General features: G+C 42.4%; 1 protein-coding gene, 1 long non-coding RNA gene and 1 pseudogene across 4 annotated transcripts in view; 2 read left to right on the forward strand and 1 right to left on the reverse strand.

The window, feature by feature from the left end:
* Nucleotides 1-771, forward strand: part of PAAF1 (proteasomal ATPase associated factor 1) — a 66,957-nt gene extending 66,186 nt beyond the window's left edge. For both annotated transcript variants that reach the window (XM_020989589.2, XM_020989588.2), the window contains one exon: nt 226-771. In XM_020989589.2, the coding sequence (XP_020845248.1) occupies nt 226-303 (78 nt within the window). In that variant the 3' untranslated portion in view covers nt 304-771. The remainder of the gene's footprint in view (nt 1-225) is intronic.
* The window catches only part of LOC144458210 (uncharacterized), a 43,470-nt gene that overhangs the window by 11,664 nt on the left and 14,434 nt on the right, over nt 1-17,372 (reverse strand). The window lies entirely within an intron of this gene.
* Nucleotides 10,864-12,568, forward strand: LOC110210594 (actin, cytoplasmic 1 pseudogene; annotated as a pseudogene).

The following is a 17,372-nucleotide window of genomic DNA, read 5'->3' on the forward strand; positions in this document are numbered from 1 at the left end:
ACTAGTTGTGTTACTGTCAGTTGCCCTTTGTAAACACTGTTTGCTCTTCAGGAAAATTAGAACAGTGATATTTTTATTGTTCTCATAGGGCAGTTGTGAGGAATGCCCTTTGTAAACAAAAAACACAATAGAAATGGAAACAACTGTTGGGCTAGTGGAGTGATGTGTTTGGGAAGAAACAGTAGAATGCCAGCTTCTCATGAGTTATAAATGCTTGTTTTTTAGGTATCCACATGGGAGAAGCAGATCTACACCTGCTGTCGAGATGGTGTTGTGCGCCGGTATCAGCTCTCTGACCTTTGATAACTCAACAAGCTGACTGGCCAGAAACCAGAATCCTTCATCACCAGGGAGCTGAGACCCCACTGGCCTCATGGGACCATAGACCCTCTACACTGGGCACACACAGCATGCTAGGGCTCTGTTCATAGGGCCAGAAAGAACCAAATATTGTCCTCCATGTGACCTTCAGCTTGTTTCAGCCCACACAGAGAGCTACTTGGATCTGACCAAACATGTAATTTCTATCTGCATTAGCATCCACTCCTCCTTTCCCCTGTACTGCAATCAGCACATCCCATTCCCTCCATTCAACAGTTAATGCGGCCCCAGGGATACAGAAGGGAAGCCCCTCTCTCTTCAGGACTTTGTTCACTATGTGTATATGCAGTTCAGTTTTCTGAGACATCAAGTCCATTGAATGTGCCTGTGGAACCAGAGAATCAAAGCTAGCCCCTCACGAAGGAAATAAAGGAGAAGCATTTGAAGACATTAGGAGAAATCTTGTTTCGTGTTTTCCCACAGCGTCTGTTATAGCTCTAAAGCTGAAAAGCACAGTAGTTTTAGATTTGGAGACAGAAGTACCTGGGTTCCAACCCCGGATATTCTTATTAGTTGCGTGGCTTTGGGCAAGTCCTTTCCTCTGTCTAGGCTGCACTTTCCTTATCTGTAAAATAAGGACTTAGATTACAAACACCAAAATTCCTTCTGTATGCAGGCATGGCTAGGGACTAGGATAGCTTTAAAAAAAAAGAAGAAGAAGAAAACCGTTTTTAGCCTCAAGGAGTTTACATTCTATTGAGAGAGATAGCTTGTATGTAAATAAATATATACAAATGAGACCGTATTTTGGGAGAAGCACTAGTAGAAGGGTCAGGGCAGGCTTCCTGTAGAAAGTGGTATTTGAGTTGAGTTTTGCAGGAAACTAGGGATTTTAACAGGTGGAGATGAGGAGGAAATGTATTCTAGGTATGGGGGACAGCCTGTACGGAGATGGAAGATGGAGTGTCATGTAAGGAATAGGAAGATCTGTTTGGACCAAAATGAGCATTAAGGAAAGTCATGTCTACTAAACCTGGGAAGGCAGGCTGGAATTAGGTGTGAAGAGCTTTAAATGCTTAACCCAAGGAGTTTGTATTTGATCTTAGAAGTAAAGGGAACCATTGTAGTTTGTTTATTCAGCATGGAAATGACATAGATTTTAATTTCAGCAATGTAACCTTGGAAGCTTTGTAGAGGGTGAATTAGAAGAGTGGCGGAGGCAGGGAGAACAGTTAGTTGGCTGTTGTAATGGCTTAAGAAGGAGTTGATGATAGCCTGAGCTAACATGGTATTATGCAGATAGAATCAAAAAGACTTGGCAATTAATTGCTAAATAGTAAAACCCATGACTTTAATGTCTATTCTCAAATGCTTATCTAAGTCTAACAGATGAGGAACTAAGGATCTAATGCAGAGGTGCATATTTGAACAATGTGTATTAGAGGGCCAGAGGCTTAAGGGTGAGGAGGGTAGAGTAGTCAACAAATCAGTCAATGAGCATTTATTAAGCACCTGCTGTGTGCCAGAAATTGTGCTAAGCAAGCACTGGGGATACAAAGAAAGGTAAGAGACCATCCATGTTCTCAGGGAGCTCACAAACAACATGCAAAGCAGTATGTACAGATAAGGTATGTACACATAACGTATAGAAAGGCTACATGAGAAATTAAGGGAAGGCACACTGTTAAGGGTCATCAGGAAAGGCTTTTGCAGAAGATGGGATTTTAGCCGAGACTTGAAGGAAGCCAGAGAAGTTGAGGTGGAGATGAGGAGGGAGAGTGTTACAGAGATGGGGGACAGCCAGTAAAAATGGAGTCAGGAGATGCCATGTGTAGTAGGAGAAACAGCAAAGCAATGAAGGTCACTGGGTCAGAGTATGTGGAGGGGACTAAGAAGTAGGAAGGGACAAGGTTATGGAGGGCTTTCTTTAAAAGCCAAACAGAGGCTTTTATATTTGATCCTTGAAGCAACAGGGAAGCCACTGGAGTCTATTGGATAGGTGGTGACATGGCCAAACTTGTATTTTAGGAGGATCAGTTTGAGTGGGGAATGATGTACATTGGGAAGAGTTGAGGCAGGGAGACTCACTAGCAGGTTATTCTGATAGTTTAAATGTGAGGACATGAAGGCCTTCACTAGGCAGTGTCAGAGGAGAGAAGGAGGCATTTACTAGCAATGTTGTGAAGATAGGGAAGAGGTGTTAGCAATAAATTATCTAGGGGCAGTGAGGTAGAGTGGCTTTTCTGAGCCAGAATACTCACAAAAATCAATGTATGTTTGATGAAAATGATGGGGAAATTGGGAAGCTGCTGAACAAGAAATGTGAACTCCACGGGGTTTACCCACAGGACAGCTCATCTGTCTCTAAGAAGGCAGCATTCAGCTCCAAAAGTAAAGTGCAAGCAAAGTTCAGAGAGATGCAGGTTTCTTGACTCAGTCTTACTGCCTTCTTGAGACAAATGAGATTCAATTTTTACAGTGACAACAACAATCCAAAACGCTTCTGTGAAGATGATGGGACAAAGATGTCTGGTACATCTCAACTACTCAGTGCTGAGCGAACCACGCTATTCTGTAATAAAGACATGATCCTGGAGATGCTGGCCAACTACTTCCGTAGCGTTCTCAACAAATTGTCATCAATTAGGACTGAAGCCTCTGACTGTGTACCTCGAGTTGTAGACAGTTCCTCTCTAGCCAAACTTCCAACTAAAGAAGAGGCATCACATGCCTTCAGGCTCCTCTTGAGTGGCAAAGCGCTGGCGCTGATTCTATCCCAGTAGAGAACTACAAGGCAAGGGGACTCCTTATCATACAGAAACGGACTGAAATCTTCCGGATTATATGGCAAGAGAAAGTTATCCCCTGGGAGGTCAAGGATGCCTCCATTATCCGTTTGTTTTTTTTAAGGCAGTTGGGGTTAAGTGACTTGCCCAGGGTCACACAGCTAGTAAGTGTCAAGAGTCTGAGCCCAGATTTGAACTCAGGTCCTCCTGACTTGAGAGCCGCGTAGCTGCCCCATAAAGAATTTTTTTGGTGGGGCTAGGCAATGGGGTTAAGTGACTTGCCCAGGGTCACATAACTAGTGCCTGTTTTGTCTGAGGCCAGATTTGAACACAGGTCCTCCTGACTCCGGTGCGCCACCTAGCAGCCACATTGTCCATCTTTAAAAAGGAAATGATAACAGACTAACCTGGGACAATCACAGGAGGATCTGTCGTTGCTGGCAAGATTCTTGCCAGGGTCCTCTTTAATTGACTGATCCTTCATCTGGAAGACGATCATCTGCCTGAGAGCCAGTGTGGCTTCAGAAAGGACCAAGGAATGAAGACATGGTGTTTGCTGTCTGATAACTTCAGGAGAAATGCCAGGAGCACAGTAAATGCCTGTATGCAACATTTGTTGACCTGACCAAGGCCTTTGATACTGTCAGTCATGAAGACCTATAGATGATCATGGTGAAATTTAGCTGCCTAGAGAAGTTCATGAGTATTATACACCATTTTCATGGTGGCATGCTCGTGTGGGTTTTGGCTGAAGAATGATACTCTCAGACTTTCCCCGTCACCAGTGGAGTGAAACAGGGATGTATGCTTGCTCTCATGCTTTTTAGCATAATGTTTTGTGTGATGTTGTCAGTGCCTTTAACAAGGACAAAAACAGCATCAGGGTCAGCTACTGAACTGATAGTAAATTATTTAATTTGAAAAGGCTTCCAGCCAAGACCAAAGTGAAGGGAGGGTTAGTATGCAACTTTTTGTTTGTAGATGATTGTACACCCAGTGGAGCCTCTGAGGTTGAGATATGGCAAAGTATAGATTGATTCTCTGCCTCTTGTGCTAATTTTGGCCTGACAATACCAAGAAAACAAAGGTCCTTTATCAGCTAACACTGTACCAACCATACATGGAACCATTGGTCACAGTAAATGGGGAGATTTTGAATTCTGTGGATAAGTTCACTTACCTTGGCAGTATACTTTCCAGGGATATCCATATAGATGATGAGGTTGATGCACACATTACCAGAGCTAGCTCAGCATTTAGAAGACTCCAAAAGAAAGTGTGGGAGAGAAGTTTTAGTCTGCCTACCAAACTGAAGGTCTACAGAAGCATTATGTTGACTTCACTATTGTATGCCTGACAGTGCCATGCCAGGAAACTGATCTGCTTCCACTTGAATTGTCTTAGGAAGATTCTGAAGATTACCAGGCAAGATAAAGTACCAGACACTAAGGTCTTCTCTCAAGCTGAACTGCAAATCATTTAAACGTTTCTACAGAGAGCTCAACTCTGATGGTTTGGCCATGTAGCCTGAATGCCAAACACATGCTCCTCTAAGACTTTTAGGGAGAACTTGCATAAGGCAAGCAATCACATGGTGGTCAGAAGTACAAGCATATTCCCAAGGTATCTGAAGAACTTCAGTATCAATTGTGAGACAAAGGAGACACTGGCACAGGCCCACCCAGTGTGGCATACCCACATTAAAGAAGGCACTGTACTCCACGAGCAAAGCAGAATTGCAGTAGTACACAGGTAATGTGAGCTGTGCATATCCAGAGACATTTCTATTCCAAATGTTCTAATGGACTACTTGTGCCTGACCTATTTGGTTGAGCCTTCAGAACTCATATTGGATGGATTAGCCACAGCAGAAGACACCATACCCCAAGCCCAATATCATGATGTCACTGGTCCTCTTTGAAAACAAAGGATGAACAACAAGCTATGGAGAGTGAGAGAGAGGAGTTGAGGTTGAGACCTAGGTTGCAAGCCTTGATGACTGGGAGGATGGTGGTATTCTCTAAAGTAATAGGGAAGGTAGAAAAGGGGAGTGTTTTGGTGAAAAGACAATAAATTCAGTTTGGGATATGTACAGTTGAGCCTCCTGTACTGTTCCCTTCAAGTCACAAAAAGAAGACAAAGAGGGTCGATAATAGTTCTTTAACAGGCTTCCTCTGGAACTGGCATATCCAGTTTTGCCAGGCTCTCATTATTCCTAGTCAGTGGGTAGGGAGGCTTGTGTTTGTCATCTCTACACCAGGGCAGCAGTGCTAATGAAGACCATGAGTTTTATAGGGAGGGGCAAATTTTCACTGGCATGCCTAACAGCCATCTCTGGTGTCCCAGGCAAGGAGATGGCAGGGATTGGTTCATACATGAGGTCCATGTGGGGCATGGAAGTTTCCATGTATAGAAGAATCCAGAATTCAAGGTAGTTGCCATCAGATGTCACTGTATGCAGTGGGTCTAGAGCACTTTTCTCTCCCCCTTTGGAGTGGATGGAATTGATTTCCCTTCTCTTAGAATCTCTGCTTCAAATCCTCCTCTTGTGATCTCCCCTCAGAGGCTGAAGAAAACCCACAGGCTCTTGATGTAGATCAACCTCTGGGTTTGGAGATTATAAAATTAGCTCAGGAAAGTTTTAATCTAGGGCAATGATCTCTGCACCATGTACCTTTTCTTTTCTGGAAAGTTAGAAAGCTTAAAAATACATTACTAACCAAATGCAATTACCAAATTGTATTAAAAATAAAATTAACAAAATTTATAGCATTCTGAGCCTGATAACAGACTGGAGAGCAGATAAGCCAGTTAACAATATCAACAAAAATTCAAACTCAGGACACAATTAAAATTATCTTTTATCTCAAAAACTATTATTAAAAATTACAAATAACCAAAAAGCAAAATTTAAAAGAGAAATGTAATGATTAGCCATGCTACTTCCTATTGCATACAGCAGCAAAACAGAAGGGAGAAACAAAGATGGGGGTAAATTCATCATTGTTTCAGTGGTTTTTCCAGATAGTTATAACAGTCACACACTGTTGAATTAGTTTAATAAGCAGCAAACCGGGGAAAGTTACAGGTTCTAACCACTACAGGGCCTAGATCCAAGTCTCCTAAAAAGCATCCTCCATATGTTCCTGCTGCTGCTGCTGTAGGACTGTCCAACTCTCCACATACCTGTCTCTCCAGAGATATTTAAAAACTGCTACCCTAATGGAAAATGCTGCCCTCCAATTTCAGTCTTGTGATAGCTTTGTCACTTCTCAAGCTAGGAAGAAACACATCTTCAAGGGTCTTTAACAATTTAATTCCCCTTAAAAAGTAGTCCAAGCCTTGCTATAATGACTATTACACGACTAGAGCAGAAAGAGCAGATGTGTCTAGAGTAGTGATTTCCAAACTTTTCTTTGATTATACAGCCTTCTAAGTAAAAAAAAAAAATTGAGCATGCACTCCCAATATGCAGATTTACTCACTTTTAAAGTTAAACATGTGCTAATGTACCATTATGCACATTATGAAACTTGTACAGAAATCATTATTTTAAAAGAGTGAGATAAAGATGAAAAAATAATTGATCCTAGGGTTAATAGGGGAGGTGTGACATAGGGGTGGAGGCTGGCCCAGAGCCCATGTGGATGAAACATCAGTGGGTGGGAACAGGTGGTGGTGACAGAAGTAGCAGCAGCTTTGGGAGCTCTCAAACCAAAGATGGTAAGGGGACCTAGCAACTGGTCAGAAAGACATTTATAAGATACCCCTGTACACTGGACACAGAATCAGACACTAGCAATTGCCTACACCCACTTCTGGGTCATAGTTCAAGGGCAGAGAAGAACACTTTTGGTCAAGAGGGAGTGGAAGCCCTGAAGTATCACTTCCAGTCCCAAGGGAGGCCCTGAGGAGCAATATTGATTGCAATCCCAAGGGATCAGGGCCCCTTCCTGGGTAAGGACTGGAGTACAGACCAAGACAGCAGTGATCACACCTCTGGCCAGATCACACTGCCTTGGAAGCACAGAAAACTTCTTATCCTTAAGAACTAGTTCTGAAAACAGTAATGCAAAAAAGCCTGAAGCTTGACACCTTTCCCCTCCCCCATGTCATAAACAGAGCCTAATATTAACATGAAGTTCCAAATCAAGAAACAGAGTGGGAAAATGAGCAAACAACAAAAAAAGAACCAGACCATAAAAAGCTATTATGGTGACAGGGAAGATCAAGACACAAACTCAGAAAACTATAAAATCAAAAGAGCTACAAATAAAGCCTCAAAGAAAAATGGGAATTGGACACAAGCCCAACAAGAATTCTTGGAAGAGCTAAAAAATGATTTTCAAACTCAAATAAGAATGGTCGAGGAAAAATGTAAAGAAATGAAATCAAAGAAAAGTATAAAAAGACAATGAACAACCTAGCAAAAGAGGCACACACACACACAAAAAGAATACTGGAAAAAGAACACCTTAAAGAAAACAACAGGAAAAAAAAAGACTTGGCCAAATGGAAAAAGAGGTATAAAAGCTCACTGAAGAAAATAATTCCTTAAGAATTAGGATTGGGCAAGTGGAAACTAATGACTCCATGAGACATCAAGAAACAATAAGACAAAGTCAAAAGAATGAAAACATGGGGAAAAAACGTGACACACAGGAAAAATAACTGACCTGGAAAATAGATTGAGGAGAGATAACTTAAGAATTATTGGATTTTGTGAAAGCTATGATTAAGAAAGAGCTTAGACTCCTATTTCAAGAAATTGTCAAGGAAAATTGCCCCAGTATCCTACAAGCACAGGATAAAGTAGAACTTGAACAAATCCACTGATTACTTCCTGAAAGATCCCAAAATGATAGTGATTTAGAGCATTTTTTCATATGAATATAGCTAGCTTTGATTTTTTTCTTCTTCTGAAAAGTGCCTGTTTACATCCTTTGACCACTTATCAACTGGGAAATGGTTATTTTTATCAAATTGGCTTATTTCCCTATATATTTGAGAAATGAGGTCTTTATCAGAGAAATCTGCTGAAGGCATTTTCCTAGTTTCCTGTTTTCCTTCTAATTTTGGCTGTATTAATTTTGGTTGTGCAAAAGCTTTCTAATTTTATGCAATCAAAATGATCTATTTTACTTCCTGTAATCCTTTCTGTCTTCTGTTTGGCCATAAACCTTTCCCTTATCCATAGATCTGACAGGTGCATTTTTCAATGTTCCCCTAATTTACTAATGATATCACCCTTAATGTCTAAATCATTTATCCATTTTGACCTTATTTTGGTATGTGAAATGTTGGTCTGTGCCTAGTTTAGTCCTTTTTCAGTCACATCCAACTCTTTGTGACCCCATTTGGGGTTTTCTTGGCAAAGATACAGAGTGATTTGCCATTTCCTTCTTTAGCTCATTTTGCAGATGAGGAAACTGAGGTAAACAGGGTTAAGACTTGCCCAGGCCACACAGCTAATAAGTGTCTGAGGTCAGATTTGAACTTAGGAAGATGAGTCTCCCTGAGTCCAGGCTCAGAACTCTATCCATTGCCTAGTTTCTGCCAAACTGCCTTCTAGCCTTCCCAGCAATTTTTGTCACATGTTGAGTTCTTACCCAAAAGCTTGGGTTTATCAAACACTAGATTACTATGGTCATTTACTATAGTGTATTGTGTACCTAATCTATTCCACTTATCTACCATTCTTTCTTAGCTAGTGCCAGATTGTTTTGATGATTACTATATATGCCTTGCAAATTCTGTGCTTAAGACTTAAGACAACTTACAACCCAGCCCAATGCATTAGACTTTTCCCAGGGAGACATGCAAGATAAATGAGAATACAAAGATATATAGGGGAACACAGATGCACAGAGAAAGCCAGCCAGAACACCAGAAACTACCCCACCCCATTCCCACAGAAGCTTTTCCTAACTCTCCTGCTTGGAATTGGGTTTGAATCCCAGCACTGCCACTTTTTACCTATATGACCTTAGGCACTGAACCTTCCTGGAATTCAGTTTCTTCATATGTAAAATTTGGGGCTGAACCAAGATTATCTTGCACATCTCTTCCAGGTCTAGATCTATCATCTCTCCTGCCAACAGAGGTCATTCTATAGCCACAGTTCAAAGACCTTGGGACCTAATAAGGGCCTGATGTTAGGTCTATTAAGGCTATTGACAGCACCTCACTTCCTGCTGTCACAACTTAACTGTCCTTCCTCTATGATCGTGATAAAATCCTGAAATGTTCAATACCTGAAATCTTCAAAATCTTATACTTAAATGGATCTAAGGACTCGAGGGAGAGAAAGACCCTGGGATCGCATGGAGGAGGAGACAGAGACCCCAAGATGGCTCTGTGAGCAGAGACCCTAGGACACAGTTGCTGTGGAGGCTGCCAGGGAAGGAACAGATCAGGGCAAGTTCACCTGGAATGTTGGAAGACCTGGGGATCCCACCTCAACCAGAAGTTTCTAACATTGCCAAGGATCCTGGGTACCCCTTGTGAAATGTGCCTGTGTGAGGTGTGATGCAAAGGACAGTCTACCGTAGTTGGATGTAATTATCCCAGGAGCTGGGATGGTCCATCCTCAAGAGAGTCCAGCCTTTAATTCCACAGTTCAGTTCAGCCTAGACCCCTACTATAGACTCTGTGTGTGTGTGTGTGTGTGTGTGTGTGCTAAAGATGGCAAGTGGGTACAACAGTAAGCAGCAAACATATATTAAGTACTATGCTAAATAATGAGGATATAAATCTAAACAACCAAGGACTTTATCCTAAGGGAGCTTGCATTCTATTCTTCTTTCTTTTTTTTTTTAACTAATGGGGTTAAATGACTTGCCAAGGGTCACACAGCTAGTAAATATCAAGTATCTGAGTTATATTTGAACTCAGGTCCTCCTGACTCCAGGACCAGTGCTCTATCCACTGCACCACCTAGCTACCCCACCTTGGGAACTTGCATTCTAATTGGGCAAGGCAACACACAAAATGTAGCTGGAAAGGAGATGGTACTGAAGTCCAGAAAACCAAAAGCACAGCTGGGAGGAAAATGAACTTTTGCCCATCTGAGCCCCTCCCCAAAAGGGAGGCCCCAGGAGGAACTCAGCAGTAGAAGAAGGGAACAACATGGTGAAGAGATATTTCAGGGTGAGAAGGCTACAGAGATGTGTGGATATTCTAGGCTGAGGAGGCCCCAGGCACTAAGGGAGTTTCCCAGGCAAGAAGGCAGCTGAGGCATGGTGGCAAAGTCCAGTAAGTCAGAAGCAGAACTGGAAGGGGAATGAAGCGCTTAGGGGAAGGTGAGCCAGGAGTCTGGCAGGCAGGCAGGCAGCATTTGGTAAGTGCCCACCATATACCACTATATGCTATTATATAATGTGCTAAGTGAGGGAAAGGAGCTCTTGGCAAATGGAACCCTGGGGGCTACAGCCTGGAGCCATGCCTTGCAAGGGCGCAGACTGAGTGACAGGGGGCCCCAAGAAAGAAGAACATATGGTATCAGCACCCTAGGGCATTGCTCCAGGTGCCACACCTTAGACTGGAGCATTCCACCTTCCCCAAAGTAGCCAGTCAGGATTTTGTCTCACAAAAACTAACTGGGTCTGTGCTTAATCAAAATTATATTGAAGTGAATAATTCAGGAAACATTTATTAAGCACCTACTAGGTGCTTAATGACAATAGCCAACTACCACGGGTGCTGGGCACACAGGTAAAAAGGCAACAGTCTCTGCTCTAGACAGTGGATCAAAGTAGGCTCAGATAAAAAGATTAGGAGCTGTGAGCTCTTCCACCCAGAGTGCACTTGCCTCCCCCCTGCCTCCAGGTGCGGCACCACCTCCTCTCTCTTAGGGGTTTAAACTTGCCACTTCAAAGTTCGCCATGGATGATGATATTGCTGCTCTCCTTGTTGACAGTGGTTCTGGAATGTGCAAAGCTGGCTTTGCAGGAGACGATGCCCCTAGGGCTGTCTTCCCTTCCATTGTGGGGCGCCCCAGACATCAGGGTGTGATGGTGGGTATGGGCCAGAAAGACAGCTACGTGGGGGATGAGGCCCAGAGCAAGAGAGGTATTCTGACCCCGAAGTACCCCACTGAACATGGTATTGTCACCAACTGGGATGACGTGGAGAAGATCTGGCATCATACTTTCTACAATGAGCTCTGTGTGGCCCCTGAAGAGCACCCTGTGCTGCTTACAGAAGCCCCCCTGAACCCCAAAGCCAACAGAGTAAAGATGACTCAGATTATGTTTGAAACCTTCAACACCTCAGCCATGTATGTTGCCATCCAGGCTGTGCTGTCCCACTGGTCGTACCACTGGTATTGTGATGGACTCTGGTGATGGTGTGACCCACACTGTGCCCATCTATGAAGGTTATGCCTTTCCCCACGCCATCCTCCGTCTGGATCTGGCTGGCCGTGATCTGACAGACTACCTTATGAAGATCCTGACCGAGAGAGGGTACAGTTTCACTACCACGGCTGAGAGGGAAATCGTGCGTGACATCAAGGAGAAGCTGTGTTATGTCGCCCTAGACTTTGAGCAGGAGATGGCCACTGCTGCATCTAGCTCCTCTCTGGAAAAGAGCTGTGAGCTTCCCGATGGTCAGGTTATCACAATTGGCAACAAGAGGTTCTGATGCCCAGAAGCTCTCTTCCAGCCATCTTTCTTAGGTATGGAATCCTGTGGAATCCATGGAACTACCTTCAACTCAGTCATGAAGTGTGATGCTGACATCCGTAAGGATTTGCATGCCAATACCGTATTGTCTGGTGGTACCACCATGTACCCAGGCATTGCTGACAGGATGCAGAAGGAGATTACAGCCCTAGCTTCCAGCACAATGAAAATCAAGATCATTGCCCCACCTGAGCGTAAATACTCTGTCTGGATTGGAGGCTCCATCCTGGCGTCTCTTTCCACCTTCCAGCAGATGTGGATCAGCAAGCAGGAGTATGATGAATCTGGGCCTTCCATTGTCTACCACAAATGCTTCTAAATGGACTGTTTGTGTTTTGTTTTGTTTTAAATTTTGGGGTTTTTTTTGTCAAAGGGTGTGACATGATAATTGCCCCCCCAAAAAATAAGAGATGAGATTGGCATGGCTTTGTTTTTGGGGTTTTTTTGGCGCTTGACTCAGGATTTAAAAACTGGAACGGTGAAGGTGATGAGCAGTCTAAGTATGTTGGAGGCAAACATCCCCAGAGTTCTACAATGCATCTTCAGGACTCTGATTGTACATTTGTTATTTTTTTTTAAATAATCATTCCAAATATTGTGTGATGCATTGTTACAGAGTTACAAGCCTCTATGAAGGCTGTCCTCTGCTACAGCAAAGGAGCTAGGTAACAAAAATCCAGATGGGGAGGGGGGAGGGAGGGAAGGTACTAGTATTGCTTTACATGTAAATTATGTAATCCTTTAAAAAAAAACTTTTTGTATCTTCTGCCTTAATACTTGTTCCTTTTTTTAAATTGTCAGCCATAATGGATGGCCCCCTAAATTCCCTCCCGGCCCCCAACATAGATGTGAATGAAGACTTTACAGTCTCCCTGCGAGTTTTATGAGATTGGTGCCAGTACTTGGGGGAGGGGAGGAGCTTTACCTGTACTGACTTAAGACCAGTTCAAATAAAAGGGCACACGTTAAAGAAAAAATAAAATAAAATAAAAAGATTAGGTGGTTTCTCTGAGAAGTTACCAAAACTGAGTCCGAAGATATGAATAAGCAGTTCTTGACACAGGAAACACTTTATCAGTACCCACGTTAAATTTTTTTTAAAACAAATCTTTAGTAACCATAAAAATGTAAATTAAAGCAGCTCTTGAGTTTCCTCTTTATGCCTGTCATACTGACAAAGTAAATACAAGATGATCAAATTCAAAGCTGACTCAGCTGTGGTAAAATCAGGCACACCTTTACATTGCTAACAGAACTGTGAATTGGTTCCACCTTTTTGGAAAGCAACATGGAATTATAAAATTAGAGTCTCAAATATATTCACACCTTTTTACCCAGGGGTTCCACTTCTGGGAGTATACTTAAAGGAACTTATTGACAGGAGAGAAAGACCTATTTCTAGCAGTAGCATTTTTAATAGCACTTCAGTTCTACAGATATCAAGCATTTACTATATGCCAGATATGTAGTTTGCATTGGTGATTCAAAGATAAACATGAGAGGCCTGCCCTTAAGGAGCTTAGTAGCTACTTAAAGCCAAATCACTGGGGTGCTCAATGATTGGCCAATAATAGGTCCTAGGCCACCCCCCACTTGGTCATTGTTTGGCCGGCTTGGCTCTGAGTGAATATAAACATCAATTGTTTCTGTTTTGGTCAGAAACCCTGAAGGTCTTTCCCCTCCCAGACTGATTTTTTTGTGATTGGTAAAGAGGCCATTCCTTGCTTCTTTTCTTACCTAGCCTTAACCATTGAATGGGCATTGCCTCTGTCAAACTGAGACCTGTTAAAGACGTCAGCTTAAAAAGGCCAAGGTCTCCCACTACATTCTAGGGCCATCTCTAATTATTCTGATCTATATCTGGCCACTGGACCCGGATAGCTGTGGAGGAAAAAGTGAGGCTGGTAACATTGCCCAGCCCTCCCTCACTTGAATCCAATTCACTCACATGTCATGGCATCACCTCCCTCTTGTCCTGGTTCTCTTCTAGAACTAAGGACAAGCAACAACAATAGTAACTCTAGTAACAAAAAACTGAAAACAAGCCGCGTGCCCAATGCCCAGTGAAAGGCTGAAAGGATTATGGGAAATAAATGTCATAGCATATTACTGTACAAAAGAGAGTGAGTGTGAAGAATTCCTATCAATGCGAGAAGACTGACAGGAAGTGATTTAGAGTGAAAAATCAAGATCAGAACAATATTTACGTTTTCTACAATTCAGTAAAAACATTAACTGCAACAAATCTACGTTAAATATACAGAAATAATGGTGACCCTGTCCCCAAAACATCTTCCCTCAATGTGATAATAGGATCATAGGATTTAGAGCTGTAAGAGACCTTAAAGATCAAATCCATTTTACAGATGAGGAAAGTGAGGTCAGAAAAAAAGGAAGGTAACTTGATCCAAGCCAGGACTTGATCCCATGTCTCCTGACTCCAAGCCTAGGGCTTTTTCCACTATAGCACCGTTGCCCAAAGCTCCTATAATGGAAACAACATTTTCATTAAATTAAATGATAAGAACTATCTCAAAGTGGAATGGGCTGCCTTCAGCGAGAGGTAGCAGTTTCCTTATAACCAGAAGATTCCAAATACAGGATGAACACTACTGTATCAGGGCAATGGCAGAGGACATCCTTGCTTAAGAACCACTTGGACTAAATGTACTCTTAGATCACTTTGGCTCTGAGAATCCGAGACCACAATAAAATATAAGACGGAACATGTACATTTCTCTGGGAGAGGGCTTCATGGAGCAAATTCTCACCAAAGTATAAATGATTAATAATGGGAGCCTTCCCTGACAGCAGGATTTAACGTGGCAGAAAGAACAAGGGGTACTGGACTCCAGGAGGCAGGGAGCAAAGTAGAGGAGTGCTAGCCTCACACATTCTGTCCACTGCTTAGGGTCTTGGAAGCCAGATATTTGGGTTGATATCTTTTTATTTATTTCCCTGTCTGTGATCATTAGAATATCAGAATGTTAGAGCTGGGGCTTCAGAACTCTTGTCATCTAACTCTCTTATTTTATAGCTAATGCCTCTAGCCTCACTCTCTTAGCACAAAGCTGGCTACATCACCTCCTCAGGATTCTAGGGGAGCCCCTAAACAGATTGGGGATGACCATTTTCCAGTGCTATATTCTGTATGTTCACCTCACTGTTAGCCACCAGGAACTAGCACACCAATTTCATCTAACCAGTTAACATCAATTAGTTTTTACAAAGACTGATCATAGATCTTGTCTTTCAAAATTGTTTGTTTTTACCATACTGATGCAGTCAAAATTATTTTCTCTTTTTAAATCAATTTTAATTTTGCTGTTGTTCTGTCTATGATTATATCATCCCATTTGCATTAGAAAGTAAATGCTTTATTCTTATAAATTTTCCTAGTGCTCACTTATATTTACCTTCTTACATTTCTTTTGAGGCCAGTGTTTGTATTAGAAACGTTGGTCTTTTCGTCAGGAATGCTTGGAAGTCCCCCATGTTATTAAAGGTCCATTTTCCTCACTGTGGGATTATACTCTATTTTGGTGGGTTGTAAGCCTACAATTTTTTGCCTCTTGGAATACTATAATCTGTGTTCTCCATTTCTTTAAAGTGGTATCTGCTAAATCTTGTGTGATCTGGTCTGTGATTCCTCAGTGCTTGAATTCTTTCTTTCCAGCTCTTTGAGTTATTTTTTCTTTAACCTGGAAAGTCTCAATTTTGACTCTGATGTTCCTGGGAGTTTCATTCTGGGGTTTCTTTCAGAAGGTGATTGGTGTATTCTATTTTCACTTTGCTCTCTTGTTCTACCATATCTGGACAGTTTTCTTTCATGATTTCCTGAATTATGATATACAGATTGGTTTTTGGCCATGGCTTTCAGGTAGTCCAGTAATTCTTATATTTTTCTTCTTGATCTGTTTTTCAAGTCAAGAACACTAGGCTTGGAGCCAAGAAGACCTGAATTCAAATCTGGCTTCAGACATGAACTAGCTATAGGATCCTGGACAAGTCACTTTAACCTCTATCTTCTTTCATTTCCTCCATTGTAAAATGAGGATAATAATAGTACCTACTCCCAGGGTTGTTGCTGTTACTTTTCTTTCCAAATCTTCCTTCCAAAGCTCTTGTTTCTTTCCAAATCTTTCCTCTGTCATCCTTATTTAATAACATAATTTGAACTCTTTAAGAAAATACCTTTCGCTTCATTTCTTCTAGGAATTTTCATTGATATTGTGGCCAAGCCCTGTTTTTGTTTGAGGCTTTGCTTGTGGATATTTTAGAGTTATTCTCCTCTTCTGGGTTTATATCCTGAGTGTGCCTGGCATCAAAACATTTCTTTATCTTTTTCTCTTTTCTCATTCTTCCAGCCTTGCCTCCTGGGACTTCGTGATAGGGTCAGAATCTGTGCATTTCTGCTGGGCTTGGTGTGATCTTGTACGGTCCTGGCCTGTGTGATCTGAGGCTCTGCTGCTAGATACATTAGATACTGACTGATGTGTTTCCTAAGGATCACAAGGACAACCTGAATCAGGTAGCTGCAGACTCAGTTGGCCTGTGCAGTCACATCAAGGGCATGGTTTGATTCCTGCCCTCCTGGGATTTTCAAGCTCTACATCTTAATTTGGATTAAGGTACCACAGCTGCAGACTTGTCCCAGTTTCTAAAAACTGAAAACAAAGGTCCATAGGTTTTACCAGTTATTATAGTTATAATTTTGCCCCCCAGATAGCTCCAGTAGACATTAGTTGGGGGCAGCTAGGTGGTGCAGTGGATAAGAGCACTGGCCCTGAAGTCAGGAGGATCTAAGTTCAAATGCAGCCTCAGACACATAACACTCACTAGCTGTGTGACTCTGGGCAAGTCACTTAACCTCAATTGCCTCACCAAAAAAAAAAAGACAGTAGTTGGCCCTAGCCTGTCATCTAGTAGGAAGGCTTAATAGGTTCAGAGCAACCATATTGCTGGCCCAGCTCTGTTCTGATCGTGGGGCTGGGTCTATGGCCTGCTCTGTGAAAGGATTGGACTGCTGGCCTAGACCTGTTCTGAAACTGGGGTGGAACCCACAGTCTACTCTGGGCAACCAGGCATCGATGATTTAACTAGGAGCTCTGGGTGCTGAGTTCATGCTTCTGACTGCTCTGGAGACCCTGTGCTGCTGGCCTGGGCTGGGGATTGAGTTTGAGATCAGCTCTGGGCATGTCCTTGATGCTAGCCTAACAACACTTTGGGCCCACCCCTGTTCCACAATTCCTGCCATGTCACTTGCCTGTAGGTCAGATTTGTGATCTTGGGCTGGAAATATGATCCACTTTGGTTTCAGATCACTGCCTGGTTGGGCATTGTTCTTAGACTGGTATTAGAGTAGTTGTGGGGAAGTTGGGCTTTTCAGCTTCCTCCTACTCTACCATTTTGTCTGATTCCTCCCCATGCTTTCCCAGCAGTGACTTCTTATTGTTAGAATCAGATAATAGGATGATAGAATTTAGTACTGGAAGAAATCTTAGAGATTACCCAATCCAACCTACCCATTCTGATGAAACTAAGTCTCAAAGAACCATACGGTCACAGAGCTAGAATCTGA

Source organism: Phascolarctos cinereus, unplaced genomic scaffold, assembly GCF_003287225.1.
Source record: "Phascolarctos cinereus isolate Bilbo 61053 unplaced genomic scaffold, phaCin_HiC Scaffold_726;HRSCAF=1367, whole genome shotgun sequence".
In the NCBI taxonomy this organism is placed as follows: Eukaryota; Metazoa; Chordata; class Mammalia; order Diprotodontia; family Phascolarctidae; genus Phascolarctos; species Phascolarctos cinereus.